At 21.4% G+C, this 23,570-nt stretch overlaps 10 protein-coding genes across 10 annotated transcripts; 6 read left to right on the top strand and 4 right to left on the bottom strand.

The window, feature by feature from the left end:
* Nucleotides 1-1,270: 1,270 nt before the first annotated feature.
* On the top strand, nt 1,271-3,915 carry DDB_G0279995 (hypothetical protein; the record flags this gene model as incomplete). The annotated part of the gene is made up of 2 exons (XM_636363.1): nt 1,271-1,565; nt 1,688-3,915. The coding sequence occupies 2 exons, from the start codon at nt 1,271-1,273 to the stop codon at nt 3,913-3,915; spliced, it is 2,523 nt and encodes an 840-aa protein (XP_641455.1).
* Nucleotides 3,916-4,625: 710 nt separating this feature from the next.
* Nucleotides 4,626-4,790, top strand: DDB_G0279993 (hypothetical protein; the record flags this gene model as incomplete). Its single annotated transcript, XM_636362.1, has 1 exon — nt 4,626-4,790. The coding sequence occupies one exon, from the start codon at nt 4,626-4,628 to the stop codon at nt 4,788-4,790; it is 165 nt and encodes a 54-aa protein (XP_641454.1).
* Nucleotides 4,791-6,907: 2,117 nt separating this feature from the next.
* DDB_G0302676 (hypothetical protein) lies at nt 6,908-7,556 on the top strand (the record flags this gene model as incomplete). Its single annotated transcript, XM_002649111.1, has 2 exons — nt 6,908-7,090; nt 7,218-7,556. The coding sequence occupies 2 exons, from the start codon at nt 6,908-6,910 to the stop codon at nt 7,554-7,556; spliced, it is 522 nt and encodes a 173-aa protein (XP_002649157.1).
* Nucleotides 7,557-7,911: 355 nt separating this feature from the next.
* Nucleotides 7,912-9,522, top strand: DDB_G0294619 (transmembrane protein; the record flags this gene model as incomplete). Its single annotated transcript, XM_001732945.2, has 3 exons — nt 7,912-8,172; nt 8,262-9,053; nt 9,178-9,522. 3 exons carry the CDS (start codon nt 7,912-7,914, stop codon nt 9,520-9,522), a joined length of 1,398 nt encoding a protein of 465 aa, XP_001732997.2.
* Nucleotides 9,523-9,884: 362 nt separating this feature from the next.
* On the top strand, nt 9,885-12,804 carry exoc8 (exocyst complex subunit 8; the record flags this gene model as incomplete). The annotated part of the gene is made up of 5 exons (XM_636360.2): nt 9,885-10,242; nt 10,351-10,503; nt 10,651-10,893; nt 11,000-11,493; nt 11,605-12,804. 5 exons carry the CDS (start codon nt 9,885-9,887, stop codon nt 12,802-12,804), a joined length of 2,448 nt encoding a protein of 815 aa, XP_641452.2.
* Nucleotides 12,805-12,874: 70 nt separating this feature from the next.
* DDB_G0279989 (hypothetical protein) lies at nt 12,875-13,456 on the bottom strand (the record flags this gene model as incomplete). Its single annotated transcript, XM_636359.1, has 2 exons — nt 12,875-13,330; nt 13,448-13,456. 2 exons carry the CDS (start codon nt 13,454-13,456, stop codon nt 12,875-12,877), a joined length of 465 nt encoding a protein of 154 aa, XP_641451.1.
* Nucleotides 13,457-13,632: 176 nt separating this feature from the next.
* Nucleotides 13,633-15,577, top strand: DDB_G0280025 (hypothetical protein; the record flags this gene model as incomplete). The annotated part of the gene is made up of 3 exons (XM_636358.1): nt 13,633-14,026; nt 14,063-15,427; nt 15,564-15,577. The coding sequence occupies 3 exons, from the start codon at nt 13,633-13,635 to the stop codon at nt 15,575-15,577; spliced, it is 1,773 nt and encodes a 590-aa protein (XP_641450.1).
* A 146-nt stretch (nt 15,578-15,723) lies between these two features.
* Nucleotides 15,724-16,398, bottom strand: DDB_G0279987 (hypothetical protein; the record flags this gene model as incomplete). Its single annotated transcript, XM_636357.1, has 1 exon — nt 15,724-16,398. The coding sequence occupies one exon, from the start codon at nt 16,396-16,398 to the stop codon at nt 15,724-15,726; it is 675 nt and encodes a 224-aa protein (XP_641449.1).
* A 426-nt stretch (nt 16,399-16,824) lies between these two features.
* On the bottom strand, nt 16,825-20,024 carry DDB_G0279985 (hypothetical protein; the record flags this gene model as incomplete). Its single annotated transcript, XM_636356.1, has 3 exons — nt 16,825-18,150; nt 18,245-19,069; nt 19,275-20,024. 3 exons carry the CDS (start codon nt 20,022-20,024, stop codon nt 16,825-16,827), a joined length of 2,901 nt encoding a protein of 966 aa, XP_641448.1.
* Nucleotides 20,025-21,262: 1,238 nt separating this feature from the next.
* ctrB (solute carrier family 7 member protein) lies at nt 21,263-23,563 on the bottom strand (the record flags this gene model as incomplete). Its single annotated transcript, XM_636355.1, has 1 exon — nt 21,263-23,563. The coding sequence occupies one exon, from the start codon at nt 23,561-23,563 to the stop codon at nt 21,263-21,265; it is 2,301 nt and encodes a 766-aa protein (XP_641447.1).
* Nucleotides 23,564-23,570: the final 7 nt, after the last annotated feature.

Here is a 23,570-nt window from a genome sequence, read left to right as displayed (position 1 = left end):
TTAAAAAAGGAATAGAAAATAATATTTTAATTATTTATTTTTTAGTTTTAATAATAAATGTATACAACCATCTCATTGTTTATTTATTTTTGGGTTTTTATTTTTTTTATTTTTTTTTTCTTTTATTTGGAATACCTATTTTTTAAAAGATTTAATACTAAATTTTAATTAGTAACTTATATTAAATTTTTTTTTTTTTAAGTTATCATTTCTTTTTATATTGCAAAATATAAATAAAAAAAAACAATAGGTTTTTTATATCTTTGCGATATCAATTTATTATGGTGTTGGTTTATAAGTTGATGTTTTGTGTCAAGAAAAGGGTTTTTTATTTTTTTTTTTTTTTTTTTTTTTTTTTTTTTTTTTTTTTTTTTTTTTTTTTTTTTTGAATATTTATTTTCATTTTTGGCAAAAAAAAAATTATTTGATATGAAAAAAAAATAAAACTATTTTTACTTTTTTTTTTTTTTGAAATTTCAAATATCTAACTTAAATTATTTTTTAATAATTTTTTTTGAAATTATTAAACGGTTCAAACAAAAAAAAAAAAAAATAAGATTTAAAATTAAATCAAACTAAATATAAAAAAAAAAAAATAGATATAGAAAAAATAGTTTTATTTAATTAATTTTTTTTTTTTTTAAACTCCCACCATCAATATTTTTTTTTTTTTTATTAATCAATACTAAAATAAAATTCAATAAAATAAAATAAAATTTTATTTAATTTAAAAAAATGATTTTTATAGTTTTTTTAACCTCTAATCAATACTAAAAAAAGAAAATTTTTATTTATTTTTTTTTTTTTTTTTTTTTATTTTTTTTTTTTCCAAGTTTTTACCATTTTAAAAAAAAAAAAGTTAAAATTTTATGCCATCACATTTTTTGACTTTCCAAAAATAAAAAATAAACTCCAGTTTTTTTTCATATTTAAATATCTTTTGATTAAATAAAAATATCTGCACCTGTCCATTCAGGTTAAATTTTTTTTATTTTTTTTATTTGTTTTTTTATTTTTTTTTTTATTTTTTATTTTTTTTTTTTTTTCTATTATTTTCAAACCATTTTATTTTTAATTTTTTTTTTTTTTATTATTAGTTCAATTTATTTTTTTCGATCGATAATAATAATAATAATAATATTTCTATTAGTTTATAATAATAAGTGATTTAATCCAAAAAAATAAATAAATAATAAAAAAAAAAAAAAAAAAAAAACATTTTTTGAATAATCATTAATAATAATAATAATTTTTAAATATATTTGTAAATATGAAATTTTTAAAATTGATTTTATTATTTATTATTATTAAAATAGTAAATTCAGTTCCAATTGAACCAAACTTTAGTTATTGTAATGCTTTAAAATCTTCATTAAATTTTTTTAATGCAAATAGAGCTGGAAATTTAACTTCAAGTGATTTACCAATATTATATCCATGGCAATCTGGTATTACTACAAATTTTGATTCAACAATTGATAAAGCTTTAGATTCAAATGGGAATGGTATTTTATCTGGTGGTTTCTTTAATGATGGTTCATATATTAAATCAACATTTGCATTAGGTAATTTTTTTAATTTTATAATATTATAATTATTTTATTTTATTTTATTTTACTAATAATTTTATTTTATTTTATTTTATTTTATTTATTTTTTTATTTTTATTTTTTTTTCCAAAAAAAAGCTCATTCAATTACAACTCTTGCATGGACATTTTTAGAATTTCAATATAATATTGATTCATGTCAAGGATTAAAAAAACAATATTTATCAACATTAAGAATTGGATTGGATTGGTTAATGGTTGCACATCCAAACCAAAATACAATTTATGCTCAATGTGGTAAAGTTGGAGATTTATCAAAATGGAATATACCATCAAGAATTTATGATTTATATAATGGTTCACCAAAACGTACTTGTTGGTTAATTATTAATGAAAATAATCCAGGTTCAGATGTTGCTCATGAAATGGCATCAGCATTTGCTGCTTCACATATGATCTTTTCATTAATTGATCCAAATTATTCAATTCAGTTACGTACTCATGCAATTCAATTATTTGATTTTGGTTTTTCATATCCTGGTAAATATTCTGATATTGAAACAAGTGGTGAACAAATTTTATATCCGTCATCGGATTATAAAGATGAATTATTTTGGGCATCAGCTTGGATGTATCAAATTACTGGTAAAAGTAAATATTTATCAATTATTAATTCTCAAAAATCATTACTACCAAATTTCTCAACAACTACTTCATCAGTAATTTATAATTATGATCAAAAGTATTCAGCTGCAATTTTATTCCTTTCAAAGAATTTTGGTTTATTTAATACTCAAACGAATGATATTTTAAATTATTGGAGTTTGAAAATGCCAAAAACCAATGATGGTTTATTTTTTATTGATCAAAATGGTGGTGGTGTTGGTGGTGGTGGTTTCGGTGGCTCAATTAAATATTCAATGGGTGGTTCATTATTGGTAGCAATTTGGAATAATAATCAACACATTTCAAAACAATTCAAAGATACTTTTAATATTGATCAAATTAAAATTGTACTTGGTAATAATTCAAATGATCAATCATATGTTTGTGGTGTTGGTTTTTTAGGTGCTTCAACACCTGTAAATTTACATCATAGAGCTTCACATTATTCAATTTCAAATTCAATTACAAATCCAACATTAAATTCATTTCCAATTCAAGGTGCTTTAGTTGGTGGTCCAATTAATAAATTTGATTTCTATATAGATGATAGAATTAATTTTACAATGAATCAACCATCAATTGATTATAATGCTTTATTAACTGGGGTATTAGCATCAATGATTATCAATGAAACTACACCAGAACAACCAGATACACCAACAACTGGACCATATACAACTACTGGTACTCCACCACCTTCTTATACAACTGGCTATGGTACAACTGGCTATGGTACAACCTCTTCAAAACCAACTACTAGTACAACTAGTTATTCCACAACTGGTTCTAGTACAACTGGTTATGGTACAACTGGTTATGGTTCAACTTCTTCAAAGCCAACTACTGGTGGTGTAACTGGTTATTCTACAACTATACCAAGTAGTAATGTCGGTACAACAACTTCAAAAACAACCACAACAAGTTCTTCACCCACTTCATTAGTTACAACTACTGGCAGTGGTGGTGTAACAAGCTCATCATCAACCAGTGGAAGCTCATCATCAACCAGTGCAAGTACAAGTTCACCATCAACTAGTGGAAGTACAACAAGTAGTTCTTCAACTACCACCACTTCCTCCACATCATCAATAACAACAACAAGTACAACTATTGATGCTACAACAAGTTCACCATCAACTAGTGGAAGTACAACAAGCTCATCATCAACTAGCGGAAGTACAACAAGTTCACCATCAATTAGTGGAAGTACAACAATTAATTCTTCTACCACATCCACATCATCAAATCAAGGAGGTTCCGATTCTGTAATTAATACCGATTCTCAATCTTTTGGTGAAGATAGTTCTAGTAGTAGTAGTAGTAGTAGTAGTAGTAGTAGTAGTAGTAGTAGTAGTAGTAGTAGTAGTAGTAGTAGTAGTAGTAGTAGTAGTAGTAGTAGTAGTAAAACCGATGGTAATAGTCATGAAAATAATGGAAGTTATTCAACCCCAGAGCAATCCTCAAGTATTTCAACGGAGGAACCAACAAGCACACCAACAAATACCCCATCTCCAACTCAACCAAATTCAACATCAACTCCAACACAAACTCCAATACCAACAGAAAAACCAACAAAATCTCCAATTAATTCCACTGAAACATCATCCGAATCATTCAATACTTCAAATAGAGTTACCCAAAGAAATTCTTTATGTTCATCTATTTTTGTAATTTTAATTATTTTATTATTTGTATTATAATATTAAAAATCATGTAAAAATAAAAAAAAAAAAAAAAAAAATTATTATTATTAAAAAAATTTGGTTTAATTATTTTAAAAATATAATTATTTATGGTGTTTATGTTTTTGGTTATGTTTAAAGTGAGCAAAAAATTATAATTCAAACTTTTATACTATATTCATGACAAGTCCTGATGGCTATATCATGAGGATCATTAGAAGTCCATGGGAAGGGTTTGCCTAATTACTGGTTTCGGTGACATCTTATGGATGAATGATACATCTGAAATTTAAAATATTAATATTAATTGAGGTATTTTTGTTGAGTTATAGTTTTATTGTGGAATTTTCAACTTTTTTTTTTTTTTTTTTTTTAACCCCCTTTTTTTTTAACATTTTCCCTATTATGAATATTTTATTTTCCAGATTAAGGTATAAAAAAAAAACAAAAAAGGGGAAAAATGAATTCATAAAAAGCCTTCAATGATTTACAAAAAAGAATTATTTCAATTTGTCCCAATAATTGTTACAATAATCAATTTTCAAATTTTCTAATTAAAGATATTAGATTTAAATTTTTAAAAAATATATAATGATTATAATATTGGTGGTAGCGGTAGTAGTGGTAGAATTAGTGGAATTCATCCAAATAATTTGAAACGACTTTATTTATCATATAGAGCTTGGGGAGAAGATAGTTTTTTTTGTTCAAAATATAATAGATATAAAATGAAATTGTATATATCACCACCTCAAACACTTGAATATTTAAAATTTGAATACAGGCATTTTCCATTTAAAGCATGTGAATATTTAAAATTTCAAAATTTACATCAATACATACGTTGGTATTATCAACTTTTTCCATTGATGGTTCAATTAGTGGCACTTTAAAAGCAGATATACTACCACCAAATTTAACTATAAATAAAACACAATTACCATCAACCTTGGAGATTTTAAAATTTTATGGAAAGAATTTTTCACATGGCAAAATAGAAAATGACTCTAAATTTAAAATTTTTGAAACAGATTCATTACCAAATGGATTAAAAAAGTTTATTGTTTCCAGATACCCTGGATTTAATCAAAATATTCAAGTTAATAATTTTTTCCCAATTTCATGCACATATATTTATTTAATAGGTTTTATGAGACCTATTCCCACCAAATTAAAAGATGGAGCAGTTGTTTCAATATTTCCAGAAAATTTAAAAGAATTAATATTTTTTGAATTGATGTTAAATCAACCATTATTATTATTACTACTCTAAGAATTATAAGTCATCGAGGTAGAGGACCATTTCAATTTTACCAACCATTAATTAAATTTAATTGTTTACCATTATATTTAATTACCTTGGTCTTAGATTATCATTACTATTATTTAGATATAATTAATGGAGTATTTGAAAAAATTAAATGGTTACCAACCACCTTAAAAAATCTAACTTTTAATACTTTTAATATAAAAACTTTTCGATTTTTAGGTAATTTAACTTATTACAAAAGTAAATTATATCAAAATTTTTCAAATTGCCCTTTTGATAATTTTGATATTATATCAAGTTTAAAATATTTACAAATTTCTGATGTTTATTACATAGATTAGAATCATCATTACCTTTTAATATATATATGTATATATATTGACTACCAACTCGAGGAAAATCATAAATTAAAATTATACTTTTCAAATTAACTTAATGATAATAATATTTTTAATAAAAAAAAAGTAAAAATAAAGAAATTTATGTTTTAATTAATAAAGTTAACAATGAATTAAATTTTTTATTTATTTTTACATATTTATTTATTTATGTAACCTAAAGTTATTTGAGGCCATGGTTGATCAGTAGTTGTGATGGTGGTGATTGTGTTGTTGGATATGTTTATTTGTTGTTGTTGTTGTTATTGTGTTTATACCTGTACCTGTGGTGAAGTTTGAGTTGTTCTACTGGTTATTGTGTTTGTGTATTTGATGAGTGTTGTTGTTGCTGTGATATATTATCAAAAGATTGGAAATCTTAATTTTTACCAATTATTGATGCTGCATTAACACTACCAAATCTAACACAATGTCATTAAGTTTGGTTTTGGAAATTTGCTAAAATTTGACCTCTCTAACACCTAAACAATTACTAATATCTAACGAATGTAAAACTCTGGTGGATTATTAAAGATATAAACCATGGATGTTTACAGGGTATACGTTGATACAACTGACAGTGACTTGGATACGATCAGGTTTCTCCAAACAAATCCAATGATAGATCGCGATGTTTAAAATTTATAATTCATATAAACCATATGGGGTTGAAAAGATTGTTACCATCTGTGTGATAACAATCGTCATCAATCAACTTTAGAGCGTAGATTTCATTCTCTAGGGTGGCTTGTTGAGATTTTGTCTCATTTTCTTTTTCAGAGATACCACTTACTGACTGGATTTGAAGAGTATCAAGAATTAATTCATGAGCTGCAATTGTTTCGATTGTGGTGCTGGTGGTGGTGATTTGATGTTGTAATTGTGTTTTGTATGTGTGTGATTATTTTTTTATTATTAATTTTTAAAATAAGGATAATATGAATTTAGTATAGATAAATAGAGAACTCAAAAATGATATAAAAAATAAAAAAAATGAATGCAATCATCATGTTTTTTGAATTTTTTTTTTTAAATCAAAAATTTTATTTTTATAATTTTATTATTTATTTTTAATTATTTTTTTATTTTGAACAAAGAGAGTAGGGAATATATTTTATATAAAAAAAAGACACATAACTAAAAACTGTATTAAATTGTTATTTTAAATAATGCATTTTCAAAAACTAAAATTAAAGAATTAATTTTTTCAAATAGATATTTGATCATAATAAAAAAAATAAAAAAAAAAAAAAAAAAAAAAAAAAAATTTTTATAAAAAATAAAAAAAAAGAAAAAATTGTCGTTCGTTTTTTTTTTTATATTTTCATTTTTTTTTTTTTTTTTAATTTAAAAAATCTCAACAATGTCAGAACAATTAAATACCACCACAACAACTAATACAGAGACACAAATTGAGGAAACCAACCAAAATACACCAAGCTCATTAGGTGAAATTGTATCTGATAAAAAGAATGGTGGTGAATTTGATGATGTAATTGAAAGAAATGTTGTAGTTTGGATGAAAGATCAATTAAATAAAGAAAAAGTAATTTTTTTTTTTTTCTTTTCTTTTTTTAATACTTAAAAATAAAAATAAAAATAAAAATATTTTTTATTATTTCTTGTTTAAAAACTAATAAATAAAAAATAAAAAATTATAATAAACATTATAGAGACGTATAAATAGAATGGGATCAAAATCAATTCCAGTTGATGTAAAGAATGCAGGTATAATTAAAGAAGAAAATGGTGTAATTTTAAATAGAATGGAATTAAATACAAATTTTGATTTTGATAAAGTTTCTCAAATTATGGTTAGTGAATCAACTGAATGTCCAGTTAAAAAAGGCTATCATTATATTACAGTTTTATTATTTGCAAATAATCCAACCCCATTAATTGTTCCATATATTTACTTAAATGATACTCAAAATAAATTAACTGATTGGTTATTTATAAATAATCAATTCTCAAGAAGTAGACATACAATTAATGAATATAAAGATGTATAAATAAAAAAAAATAAAAATAAAAATAAAATTAATAAAAATAAAAATAATAATTAGAATTATTATAAAAAGAGTTTTTTTTTTTTTTTTTAATATTATTATTATAAAAAGATATTTTATTTTTTTATTTTTTTTAGGTGTTTGGGAATTGAAAATATGGGTGATAAAATAATAATTAACATATCTTAAAAATTCATTCTAAAAAAAAAAAAAAAAAAAAAAAATAAAAAAAAAAAAAAAAAAAAATACAAAAACCCGCAAGATTTCGAAAATATCTTTTTTTTTAAACAATACCACCCAACAAAATAAAAACAATAATAATAATTCATTTTATTTTTAACAATAAAAAAATAAGGCCATGGTTAGACAAATTAAAATTTTACCAAAACATAGTATTGGTCATAACTTTTCAGGTTTTGATAAATCATACCCAGAAGAGTTATATTCTTCATTACCAATTATAGAATACACACAAATAATTGATTATATAAATTTAAAAACTCAAAGAGATTATAAAAGTTATATTCTTTATATGATTATCTTTGCAATTTTTGGTTTATTACCTTTTTTAATTGCATTAATTTTTGAACTTTTTCGTTCATCACTTTATAAAAATAGAGTATGTTTTTTTTTTTTTTTTTTTAAAATAAAAATAAAAATAATTAACATACCTTTTATTTTTTTAAAAAAAAAAAAAAAAAATTTTAGTTTGAAAGAGATTTTGATAATTGTTTAAAACAAATTAATGAATTAATAAAATGTAGAAATGTTACATTTTCATTTAAATTTACAAGTAAAATTAGAAAAATGCAAAAGTTAGAATTAATAATTAGTTATCAAGATGAACAACCAAAAAAAGAAATTGTTGGTGATTTTATAGTTTCACCAGAAGGTAGAAATATTTTAGTATTACCACCAGCACCATTGGATTTAATAAATTTTGATCAACTTTATTTATCATCATCACAATCAAATAAATTTAATAAATCAAAAAAATCGAATAAAATTAATGATAAAACTCCAATTTTAAACAATAATAATAATAATAATAATAATAATAATATTATAAATTATTGTAAAACAAAAATAAATTATAATAATAGTGAAAGAAAAACAAATGGATTAAAAGATGATAATTTTTATGGTTTTAAAGATACAAATTATGATAAAGATTTATATAATTTCATGTTAGAGAGTGAATATCAATCAATGATTAGAGAATTTAATACTGTATTAGTTAGAAAGATTGATATTAAAAAACAATTAATATTCTTATTGGTTAGTACCATTTTATTAATTGCTTTAATTGGATTCATTTTAATTATACCTGCTGCTATTTTATATTCAAAGAAAAGATCTCATTATTATACTCATCTATATAATGATTTAAATATTATGGTTCATAAATATTCAAGTATTTATAATTCAAGAGGTATAACAATTTCTTATTGTTTTGAAAATTCTGATGATTTTAATAATGATTCTTCACCATTAATTAATGTATGTTTAATTATTAAATTATTATTATTATTAAAAAAAAAAAAAAAAAAAAAAAAAAAAAAAAAAAACCAATTATTTTTTATTATTTCTATTTTTTATTATTTATTTTTAAAAAAAATAATAGATTTTAATTATATATCCAAAAGCACCAAAAGGATCACCAATTTTAACAAATTTCACTAATAATACACATCAATGGATTTTAGTACCAACTTCACCAAATGCAATTGCACCATATTTTACAATATTAAATAATATGGCATACAATAATAATAATTCTATTATTGAAAATAATTTTAATAATAACTATAATAATAGTAATAATAATAATAATAGTAATAATAGTAATAGTAATAATAATAATAATAATAATAATAATAATAATAATTATAATAATAATAATTATAATAATAATAATAATCAAGTACAAGTTTATCAAACTGAACAAACTTTAAATTATAATATATAAAAAAAAAAAAAAAAAAAAATTAAATCAAATAAAAATTAAATTTATAAAAAAAACAATTATAAAAAATGAATGATAAATAATTAAATTCTAAATTATTAATAAAGTTTTTGATTAGAAAAGAAAAAAAAAAAAAAAAAAAAAAAAAAAAAAAAAAAAAAAAAAAAAAAAAAAAAATCTGCCATAATTTTTTTTTTTTTTTCCACCAGCATAAAATTTTAATTTATTGTTTTTTTTTTTTTTTTTTTTTTTTTTCAAAAAATTAAATTGTAGACAGGTGTAAATAAGAATAAGAATAATATAGATAGATAGATAGATAAAGGAGAGAGAGATATATAGCGGTATAGTTTATTTTTAATATAAAAATGAAAAAAGGTGTAACATATCCATTAAAAATCGATACAAATTTATCAACAGTATCATCATCAGTAAATTATAATGATATAGAATGTGTTGATATCAAATCTAATGGACATTATATTGTAAAATTTATGTATAGAGAATGGGTAGGACCATTAAATTTAATGACGACACAAAAAACTTCAATTAAAATTTCAATCGATCTAAAAGAACAAACTGTAACATGCACACATACCGATAAAAAGAAAACTGTTTATCGTTGGGGTGAATTTCCAAATAAAAAAGAAACTGAACAAAATAAAAAAGAAGATAATCCAGTACAATATGAAACTTTTTTATCTTCAAATTTTAATTCTGAAAAATGTAATCATTCATTCATTCATTCATTCATTTATTAATTCATTCATTCATTCATTCATCATATACTAATATCAAAATAATAATTGTATATATATATATATATATATATAGATGTTAATGATTTATTTACACATAAAACTGATCAACAAGCAACTGTTCATTTACAATATTTAGAAAATCGAAAATTAGGATGTATTGATCATTTAAAAAAGGATGTATATAAAAATCATTTAATATTTATTGGTGCTTCAAAAGAAATTGCAAGTAAGTTTTAAAAAAACTTTTTTTTTTTCTTCTCTCTCTTTAAATTTATTAATATTTATTTTTTATTTATTTATTTATTTATTTATTTATTTGTTTATTTATTTTTTTATTTATTTATTTATTTATTTATTTATTTATTTATTTTAGATTCTGAAGTTGATATGTTAGATTTTAGAAATTTAATATCAGATTATGGTAATGTTATGTCATCATTACAAAATATATCAATTAGTTGGGATCATTATAAAGTTAAAAAAAGTGGTAAAATTGATTTCGAACCATTATCACCTGCAACTGAACCAATTCAATGGTTAACTACTGCTCCAAATGAATTATCAGTTTCAATTGAACAAAGAGAATTTGAAGTTGCTGTTGGTTTAGTTGAAAAAAGTATAATTATAATATTCTATTATTATAATAATAATAATAATAAATTATAAATTTAATTTATTAATACTTTTTTTTTATTTTTTATTTTTATTTTTTTTAAAAAAAGTTAATAAAATTTATGAATCAAATCCAAAAGTTGAAATTGTAATGCAAACACATCCATTAAAAGATCAAATTGAGAATAAAGTTAAAATATTAACAGATAAATTAATGAATGAATTAAGAAGCCCATTATTAAAAGCTAATCAAATTAAAGATACAATTTCGTTACTAGTTAGATTATCACAAAATGATAAAGCGAAATCAATATTTTTAGAGAGTAGAAGTCATTCAATTAATCAAGCTATTAAAAAGATTGTTTTTAGTGGTGATTTAAATAGATTCATTGGTGAATTGGCTAGAGTTATCTTTAATTCAATCAATTCAACTTGTAATGATTTCACAAATTCATTTCCTTCTTATATGAATTCTGGTTTAGTTTCTTGGATCATTGAAGAATTAGTATTAATTTCTGATATTTTTAATAGACAAGTTTTTATTTTAGATAATTTTTATTCAATTTCTCAAGCAATTAGAATTATTGAATCACATTGTGAAATGGTAATATTAAAAAAACAAAAAAAAAAAAAAAGAACAACAATTTACATATATATATATAAATAAATAATTTATTAACCTTTATTTTATTTTATTTTATTTTAATAAATATAGATGGATCAAACTGGTTTATCAATTGGATTTTATTGGAATTTATTATTACAACCACATGTTGAACAATTAATTGTAAATTATGAAATAAAGATTAGAGATAGTATGTTACATCAATTAATGGATGAAAAATGGAATGGTGTTTCAAATTGGGATTATGAAGTAAAATCACAATTAAATTCATTACCATCATCATTAAAAAATAGTGGTACTCCAAATAGTGGTGGTAGTGGTATTAGTAATAATAATAGTAATAATAATAATAATTATCAATCACCAATAATTAATAATAATTTTAATAGTGGTGGTGGTAATAAAAAAATTGGATTAACATTTCAACAAATGCATCAAGATAATTTAAATAATATGGAAGATATTGATCAAGGTAGATTAAAATTAACATCAAGTACTATATTTTTAAATACAATAATTCAAAAGTTTGCAATTGATATTTGTCAAATTATTACAATTGATTTGATACCAGTGATTTCTCAATCACTTGGTAGTATTTTCAAAGATTATATGAGTTATTTAAAAAATGAAATTCAAAAAGAATATTTATCAGATACTCAATGTTTGGCGATCATTAGTGATTCAGTTTATATTGTCGATGATTTAGTATCAAGAATTGCAACTAGATTCGAAGATGCAACAGGTGAGAAATTAAATAACCTAACTCAGTTATCGTCATTGTTGTATAGTTATTTCGAGTCAATTAGAGACCAATATTCAACTAGAAAAGCATTGGAATTGGTGGATAATAGTATGAATTGGGAAGAACAAGAATATCAAGTCGAGGAAGAGTTGGACCCATTTCCAAAGAATTTTATTGTTTTATCAGAAGCTTTGGATAGATTGGCTGAATCAATTCAAACCAATGTCAATGTTGAAAGTGTTTTACCAATTGCCTCTAGAATCATCTCTGAAATCGTTAATATCATTTCAAATAGATTCGAATCTACTTCAAATTTGGTTTTCGGTTATGGTGGTTTACAACATTTCATATTGGAAATGAAATATTTAGCAACTTTTGCTGGTAAATATCCTGTTGAAGATTCAACTTTTGAATTAATTAATACAATGATTAGAAATCATAAAGAAATTTATTTAAATAATACTTCTGATCCAAAACCTTTAAAAACTGAAGAATATTTTACTTCAATCATTGATAATTTAGTTTATCAAAAAGCAGTTTATAATTAAAATAAAATAAAATAAAATAAAAAATAAAATAATACTTTAACAAATAATAATAATAGTTTTTTTATTTTTTTTATTCTTTATTCCTTTTTTTAATTATTCTTTTTTCTTTTAATTCAAAATATCTTTTTGAAATTTTAATATATTCAGATTTAATTCTTTGATATTCTTTTTCATCATTATCTTCTTTCTCTTTATTATTATTATCATTATCATTATTATTATTATTAATTATAATGGTTTCGTTATCATTTATTTTAAAGGTTTTATTGATGTTATTATTATTATTAATACCAATAGTTGAATATACATTTACAGTTTGAGTTGTTTCTTCTTCATCATCATCTTCTTCTTCACGTTCTTGATAGTTTAAATTTAATGTATTTTTATGATTTATATCTTGATTGTTATCTTGATCAGAGAATCCAATTAATCCACCAATTCTATCAAAAAATAATTTATTAATTTGAGTTTTTGCGTTTTCAATGTATTCTTCACTAAATCTTTCTTTTTCTTTTTCTTCTTCTTTCTTTTTTTGTTTTTATTTTTTTTTTTTTTTTTTTAAAATAATTATTTATTATTAATTTTTAGTATTAAAATTAAAGTATAAATTATTTATTTTTAGAAAATATGAAAAGAATAATACATTTGACATTTTTATATTTATGAAATTTCATAAAAAATAAAAAAAAAAATAATATTTGTTAAAAAATAAAAGAAAAATAATATCCGCAAAAAGCTTTTTTTTTTTTTTTAAAAAAAAACTTTGTTTTTATTTATTTTTATTTAATTTAATTTTTTTTTTTTTTTTTTTTTTTTTTTTTTATCCAAATGGTGAAGTTATATGCTCTCCCAATTCATTCAAATAATATAAATAATGGTGATAAGGAAATTATAGAAAAAAGATACTGTTTATTAAAAAAAGTGGAAAAATTACTTAAAATATTATTAATTAATGAAAATTTCAATGAAACAAAACTTTCATTCTATTCTTCATTAAATAATTTTTCTGATAATAATAAAAAAAATAATAATAATAATAATAATAATAATAATAATAATAATAATAATAATAATAATAATAATAATAATAATAATAATAATAATAAAAATGAAGAAAATGAAGAAAATGAAGAATTTTATGTTAAATTAAAAATTATATTTTGGGATAGATTTGGTTTATATACTGATAATAGTAGTAGTAGTAAAAGTAAAAAACATGAAAGTAAATCAATTTTAATTGAATTATTAAATATAATAGTTGAAAAAGAGTCATTAGAATTTTATAAAGCTTTTATTGAAATTTTAAATTTAAATGATAATAAATTTAATGAAAGGAATTGGTTTATTGATTTTTTCAATAATAATGAAAATAGAATAAAGAATTGGTTTGATCATTTTTTAAATTTTAATAGTGGTAATAGTAGTAATAATAGTGAAAATAATAATAGATATGGATCATTAGCATTAGAAAGATTTATTTTATCAGATAGATATGATTGTTGGTCATTACTTTATTGGTTAACTTCTAGAAGTCATCCACCATGTGTAGTTATTCAAAAAAAGGAATTATTATCACAATTGGATATTGTCAAAACTATTCATTCCATAATTGATAAAAAACCTGAATTTTTTGAAACTCAACATTTTAAACAATCAATTTTAACCAATTCTAAAGAATTCATAAATTTAGATAAATCATATATAATTAAAAAATTCTTTAAAATAATTAAAAATATTGATATTAATAGTAATAATAAAAATAGAGATTTATTAACTAAAATAATAAATAATTTATTATGGAAATTTTGTAATAATAATAATTATAATAATAATAGAAAATATTTATTAGTAAATCAATTTTATAATAAATTAAATCAAAAAGAATTATTATCAATTTGTACAACTAATTATAATAATAATAATAATAATAATAATAATAATAATAATAATAATAATAATAATAATAATAATAATAATAATAATAATAATAATAATAATAATAATAATAATAGTAATAATAATTATAATAATATTGAAATTTTAAATAAAATTGTAATATCAGAATGTAATTGGTTATCATTTGATGATATGATTTTATTTAATAGTTTAACACCAAATTATATAAATAGGTTAATTAATTTAATTATAAAATCAAAGAAAAAACAAGAAGAAGAACAATTAAAAGGATTTCAAGAATTTAAATTAAATTTAGATAAATTATTATCAATAGATCAAAATGATACTATTATAAATAATATAGAGTCACATTCATTATTAGCAAATTTTATATTAAATGAAAATAAAAAAGAGAAAATATCATTAACAACTGAAAAAATTAAATTAATTTTAATTGAAAGTTTTATTTTTTTTTATACTCTAAAAGCTCAATTATTAATATTAAATTCAAAACAAGATTTAATAGATTATTTCAATATTTATCAAATTCCAATAACTATAATAGATAATAATAATAATAATAATGATAATAATAATAATAATAATAATAATAATAATAATAATAATAATAATAATAATAATAATAATAATAGTTTAAAACAATATGAAAATGAATATCCATTATTAAATAGTGATGAAGATGATGGTGATGATGATGATGATGATAGTAATAAAAAAAAAAGAAAAAAATCAAAAGATAAAAATAAAAAGAAAAAGAAAAATAAATATAAACCTTCTTTATTTGATCCACATCAAGATGACGAAAGCTATACATTTACTAAGAAATCCAAAATTAATAATAGTGGTGGTGAAATAAATAATTTACAATTTAAATTTGAAAATTTCAATTATAATATAGATGAAATTCCACAACTATTATATAATATTAAAATTAAAGAAATGATATTATTTTATTTAAATAAATAAAAAAAAAAAGGTTTTTAATTTTATTTTATTTTATTTTTAACATTTACATTTAACTAAAGAAGTTGCTTTTAATAAATATTTTTTACTAAATTCTTCATTTTTTTCACAACCAACACCTTTTTTATACATACAACTAATTAAATAATTTCCTCTAATATTACCACTTTCTGCTGATAATAAATAAAAACAAAAACATTTTGTAAAATCTTTTTTGAATTTTGCATATAAATGACCAGTTTGATATTGAGCTTCATGAACTCTATAGTTTGGATAAAGTTTATCTTGATTTATTAATTTAATCATTGGTGGTTCAAGTGCTGATTTTTCACCATACTTTATTGCTTTTTCGATATTATTTTCTTCACAATACAATAAAGACATACCAAATGATGCTTCGGCTGAATTGAATTTTATTGCTACTCTAAAATACCTTTTTGCCATTTTTTTATCATTTTTTAATTTTAAATGAAAAAATGCAGTTTCACATAATCCTCTATTTAATAAATAATCCATTGGTATACCAATTCTATCACTACATTTTTCTAAAATTTCTTTTGGAATTATACCATTATATTTAAAACTTAAATATTCATATTCTCTTTCCATTAATTTATAATTTAAATTATTGTTTTTATCTCTAATACCAAAAAAGTATTTATTTATATCTTTTAATGAACATTTATTTGATAACCAATTATTTAAAACTTCCATTTTTAAAAAAAAAAAAAAAAAAAAAAAAAAAAAAATTTATATGTTTAAAATTTAGTTAATCATTTTTTTTTTTAAAAAAAAAAAAGATTTAATAATTTTAAATCCATAGTTACATCATTTATAGTTTTTTTTAGTTTTCATAGTAAGCTCTAATTATTTTTTTTTTTTTTAATTTTAGTTTTAATATTAATTTTTTTTTTTTTTTTTTTTTTTATTCTAAAAATAAAATTTTAACCCGATTTGTTTTTTTTAGTATTGTAAAAAATTTTAATCTTTTACTAATATTAAAATAGTAAAAATTAAATATTACAAATTATGGGAGTGAAAAATAATTATGGTGATATAATTACAATTAGTTTTTTATTTAATTTAATTTTTTTTTTTTTTTTTTTTTTTTTTAAATAAATAATTAGAATCTTAAAATTTTTAAGGTTTATCACTAAGATTCTTTAATTTGAAAGTTAATCTTTGAGCAGATGGTAATTTATTTCTGAAATGAATAATTACACCAACAATACCAGCAACACAAACGATACCTACAATAATACCAGCAATTGCACCAGCACTTAATGAGCTCTTTTGATCTTCTTCAACAACCACAACAGTTTGGCCTGTACCTCCACCTGTACCACCTGTACCTCCACCTGTACTACCACTTGTACCACCACCTGTACTACCACCTGTACCACCACCTGTGCCACCACCTGTACCACTACTTGTAGTGGAAACTATTACACATTGTTTAGCATTTGAATTTAATAATAATCCAAGAGTACCTTTATCATTTTTAATTTTATGAGCACAATCATCCAATTGTTTTTGAATTCCAGTTTCTGGATCATATGATTGAAAAACAATTTTTGAAAAGGTTGCATCCAAATTTGAACTTGTTACCAATGTTGTATTTTGGGTTGAATTTACAATATCATTACTAACTCTAATGATTAAAGTAGCATTTGTAATGGTTGCATTATTACCAATATTAATAGTTGTAGAGTTTTTACCATCCAATGTAAATATAAATTCATCTTCATTTGATTCTAAATTACCATTAATATCCAAGTTTGTGATTGTATCGTTACCATAACTTGATCCACCATTTGATGAAATTGATGAATTAATTACACCACTACCTTGTACACTACTATTTGAAATTATAAAAGTGTTATTTGAATGAAGAGTTGCATTTGGATTAACAATTATAGTACCATTGGTTGAAGTGAATGAAATAATTGTAGTTTCTCTACCAACATTAATTGTACCACTATTTCTAACTGGAACCATAATAATTGATTCATTTGCACCCTTTACAATATCAAAGTAACCTTGATTATCAAACTCTTCAGTACCAGAATTATTCAATGGAAGAATATTTGAATTTAATTTAAAGTTGGCACCATTTGTCATACTACTATTGGTATTAATATAAATATTACCATTGATATTCATATTGGCATTTTTATTTATCAATTTAGTATTTAAAAGTTCTAATGTTGATCCAACTTTAATTTTCATATCACCTCTATCTAAAATAATTGTTGAATTAAAAAGAATTGAATTTGATGATTCACTAAATTCTAAAATACCATTCTTTAATTCAATTGTAGTATCATTAATTCTAATACGACCATCAATTGAAAAATTACCATTTGAAACAATAATATGTGATCCATTATCAGTTCTTAAACCTCCAACAATTTTAAATTCATTATTACATTCTAATGTTGAACTTGAAATTAAAATATTACCAGACTTTAAAAATAAAAATAAAAATAAAAAAATAAAAATTTAATTAATTATTATTATTTTTTTTTTTATAAATAATTAAAATAAAAATAAAACTTACACTAAAGAAAAAACCATCAATATTAAATTGTGAATTTATAATTGCAAGATAATATTTTTTAATTGGTGAAGTATAATCAGAGAAAAATCCATTAACTTTACATGATGATTGTCTCATTGTAAGGAATGCATTATCATTGAAAACAATTGAACCACTAATTGTAAGATCAGAATTTTCCAAATACATACTTGAGTTATCTACCATAACTAAATTATTATCTAATGCAATAGTACTAAAATTTCTACCAATTAATGATGATGTATCAAAAAAGGTTATATTTGAATTGAAATTAGTATATGTATGATTGAAAGCAACAACTGAATTTCCTGCTGCTTGTAAATTTGATTCTAAAATTACAGTTGATTGATCATAGAAATATAATTGACCTTGATCTTCTAATAGGAAATATAATTTTTCAGTTGATTCCTTTCCAGTGATTTCAAATTTAGATTGATATCCACTAATCAAACCATTTTTGCTAATTAAAACATTATTCTTAATATTAACAACTGATCCTTGTAAAACATAAACCCAAGAATCATCACTTGCTTTTAATGTATGGTTTAGAGTAAGTGTTGATTGTTTTACTACTAAAATTGATTCACCATTTAAATAGTAATCATTGTTAATAAAACCAACTGAACCATTCTCAAATTGAATATAACTATCAAAATTACCAATAAATTTTTCACAATAAAAATTTGTATGATCTTGAATAAAAATTGATGAACTATCAACATATAATCCAATTTCATTAAATGAATCATTTGAATCATCTATAAATGATACATTTGATTTTTTAGAAAAGAAAAATTCAGAATCTCCCTTTTTTTTTTATAAAAAAAAAAAAAAAAAAAAAAAAAAAAAAAAAAAAAAAAAAAAAAAAAAAAAAAAAAAAAAATTAATATTTACTTAAGTAAAATAATAATAAATATAATAATAATAAATAATAATAATAATAAATAATAATAATAATAATAATAATAATAATAATAATAATAATAATAATAATAATAAAAAGAATATTTACAGCTATATTTGAAATATCATGACATTCAAATGATGAATTTCTAACAGAAAGTTGAGCTGAACTATTAAAGAATGTACTTCTACCAACTGGATTATCTTTAATGATGATACTACTATTACCAACACCAACAAAAGTTCCAGCATCAGCAATAAGACCATACATTGTTGCTTTTGTTCCAGTTTGGAATGATATTGTTGAAGTTTGAATTGAATTAATTAAATAACTTTCAAATTGGCTATTATCAATAATGAATTCTGAACCTTGATATAGTTGAATTGTAGTATTTTTATATTTTGCACTTGATGATTTTTTGAAAGTTCCTTTAATATCCAATTCACCATAAATAAAAATAATCTCAACATCAGAATCATATGAAGAACCAAGTGTTGTTGGGTCACCTTTAATTCCTAAAAATACTCTTCCACCTTGTTGGATACTTAATCTTTGAAATTGGAAACCATAATTATCAATTTGTAAAACTATTCCTTTTAAACTACCATCACCGACAATGGTACGATTGGATACAATTTTAACATTGGAACTAAAACAAGTTTGGTTATTTGAATTACTAATATAAACAGTATCAGCATTTGTTGGAATTATTCCATCAGCCCAATTTGATGTTGTGCCCCATTGACCATTTACAGAAATAAAATTCTTTACTATACAATTAACTTGTGGAATATTATTAACAACCAATAATAAAATAAAAAAAATATAAAATAAAAAATTCAATTTAAAAAACTTCATTTATGAATTTATTATTTATTTTTAAATAAATAAATTATATTTTTTTTTTTTTTTTATTTATTTATTTTATTTATTTATTTATTTTATTTATTTATTTTTTTTTTTTTTTTTAAATTAAAATAAAAATAAAAATCATTTTTTTAAAAAAAGTACTGTTTGAATTTGGAGTAAAAAAAAACAATTGCCAAAACTTGCACCAAAATAAAAAATTAAAAAAAAATAAAAAATTGGGAAATAAAAATCTGATTAAAAAACCAATGGTAAATGAAAAGATAAAAAAATATCTTTACACAAAATATTTTTTTTTTTTTTGAATGCGTTGAACAATAATGATCACCAATCAATCTTAATAAAAAGATATTTTTCAATTACTTGAATATAATAAAAAAATAAAAATTTTATTATTAATAATTCTCAAAATTGTATAAAAATAAAAAATAAAATTTTAATATCTAAGATATTTAATAATAAAATAATTTTTCTTTTTTTCCCTTTTTTTATATTATTATAAAAAAAATAAAAAAAGGAAGTTCTACAAATTAAATAATTATAAATAATTATTCAAATAAAATAAAAAAAATAAAAATAAAATAAAATAAAATAAAAAATAAAAAATAAAAAATAAAAAAAAAAATTAAAAAAATAAAATAAAATAAAAAAATTAAAATAAAATTTTTTTTTTATTTTTTCTGAACCACTGATCAGATATTTTTATTCGGAATTGGTACAACTCACTTTTTTTTTTCCATAATTTTTTAATTAAAAAAAAAAAAAAAACAACCACCACAAAATATCCATTTTGTCCATTACAAAAATTAAGATTTGGACGAAAATATATTTGGTACTCAAGAAAATCTGAGGGATAACGGTCAATTAATACAAGAAATAAATTTATATTGATTTTTATTTTTTTTTATTTATTTTTTATTACTAAAAAACTAAATTCCAAATATCCAGAACCACTTATTAGATTTTTATTTTCATAATTGGTACAACTCACTTTTTTTTTTCCACAATTTTTTTCGAAAAAAAAATAAAATAAAAATAACCCCCAAAAAAATCCATTTTGTCCATTGTAAAAATTAAGATTTGGTCGAAAATAAATTTGGTACTCAAGATAATCTGAGGGATAACGATCAATTAATACAAGAAATAAATTTTTTATTTTATTTATTTTATTTAATTTATTTTTTATTCATTTTTTTTTTTATTTATTTTTTATTATTATAAAACTAAATTTAATCACTAGAATCCAATGTTTCAAATTTATTATTATCATTATTATTATTATTATTATTATTTAAATCAAAATGATCTTTAATATTTGAAATTGTTTGTTTAATTCTTGGTGATAAAGTTGAAGGTGAAAGTGAAGAGGGTGTTTTTTGTTTTGGTGTTGTAGATTTTATACCAGGTGATAATGGTTGTCTTTCAGATTTTTTAGTTGAAATTTCATTTTTATTATTATTAGGATCATCAGGGAATGTATCATCTAAAACATCATTTGAAGATAATGGCATTCCACCTGAACCACTACTATTTCCAGAGTTTTCATTTTCATCATCATTATCATCACTATCTAAATTATTATTTTCATTATTATTATTATTATTATTATTATTACTATTATTTTCATTATTATTATTTTCTATACTACAACTATTTGTACTATTACCAAGTGTTGTACTTTCAAATTTATTCATTTCCATTAGATTTGGACTATAATCATCTTCTAGAATTTGTTGTTGTTCTTTACCTAATTTACTATTTTTTCTTCCATAGAAAATATAAATTAAAAGTCCAATGAATAACCAAACGACAAGACGTACCCAAGTACCCCATGATAAACTAACCATTAAGTACATGTTTGCCCAAATTGATAGAATTGGAATAAATGGTACTAATGGACATAGGAAAGTTTTCTTTGAACTTGATAAGATGGTTTCTTGAGTTTCATTGAAAAAGAATGGTATTGAACTAAATAAAACACCAAAGAAACCAAATACTAAAATTACAGCCCAATGTAAACTTTTAACATAACCCAATGATGTTATTGCTGCTAAAACCACAATAATTGGTACAAGGGTTGCTGAAGATTGTAAAAACAATGGGAATTTATTAATTGGGTAACGTGCAGTTGATTCTGATATTGTTCTTGGTTTTGGATATCTTAAAATCAATACACAAGTGCTAACCAATGTAAATGAAAGTAATGTACCAATTGAAACCATATCAGCCAAAATATCAATATTTACAAACAAGGAAATTGTGGCACAGCAAACACCAGTGAACATAGTTGCATTGAATGGTGTTTTAAATCTTGGATGAATTTCACCGAACCATTTTGGTAGCAAACCATCTCTACTTAGCGAATAATACAAACGTGGTTGACTAATGAGTCCACCCAATTGAGCGGTTGTTAAACCTGCAAATGCACCAATTGCAACTATAATCGATGCCCATTTCAATCCAATGTTATCAAATGCAACTGAAAGTGGTGCTTCGACATCAATCAAATGATAAGGTACCAATAATGTAAGTACACCTGCTGTTCCAATATATAAAACCGTTGAAATACCCAATGAACCCAATATACCAATTGGTAAATCTCTTTGTGGATTCTCTACCTCTTCCGCTACGTTACAAACACCATCAAATCCCAAGTAGGCAAAGAATGTAATGGCAGCTGCGTTGAAAATACCTTTTGCACCATATGGTGCGAAATTGTCCCAATTGGATGTATCTGCATAAACTGAACCCAATACAATCACGAAAATAATAATTGCTATTTTAATTACCACAAATATTTTATTGAATCTTGCTGATTCTTTCATACCCATTGCAATGATTAATGATAGAATCATAATACTTAAAAATGCAATAATATCCACTGAAAATCCATCAGCTAGATAAACAGGTGCAATTGGGTGAGGCAATTTACCACCACTACTATTAATAATACTACCTAAATATCCAGACCAACCTCTACCAACACTTGCACTTGCAATCATATATTCCAATGTTAAATCCCATCCAACTATCCATGCAATCAATTCTCCTACCATAATATAACTATAAGAGTATGTGCTTCCTGAACATGGTATTCTTGATGCAAATTCCGCATAACATAATCCTGATAAACCACAACATATACCAGCAACCAAATAAGAGATTACAATTGCTGGTCCAGCTTTTTCATGTGCAGCATATCCAGTCAATACAAAAATACCAGCTCCAATAATACTACCAACTCCAAATGCCAATAAATCTGTAACATTTAAACATTTTTTAAGTCCTTTAGTACCACCACCATTACCATTGGTTATTGATACTGATGATGATCCATTTAAAGTTGATGTTTGATTCTCTAAATTAAATAAATCTTCATTTTTCATAGAAGTATCATTGGTTCCTGTTGATGGTGATGGTTCACTTGTTGAGATTTCATCAGTGGCTAATTCAAGTCTTAATTGATAAACACTTTTCTTTCTTTTTGATGTTTCAACAAAATCATTAAAATAATTTGATAAATTACCCATATAATTT

Source organism: Dictyostelium discoideum (assembly GCF_000004695.1).
Source record: "Dictyostelium discoideum AX4 chromosome 3 chromosome, whole genome shotgun sequence".
Lineage (NCBI taxonomy): Eukaryota > Evosea > Eumycetozoa > Dictyosteliales > Dictyosteliaceae > Dictyostelium > Dictyostelium discoideum.
This window is presented reverse-complemented; position numbering and strand designations above follow the sequence as displayed.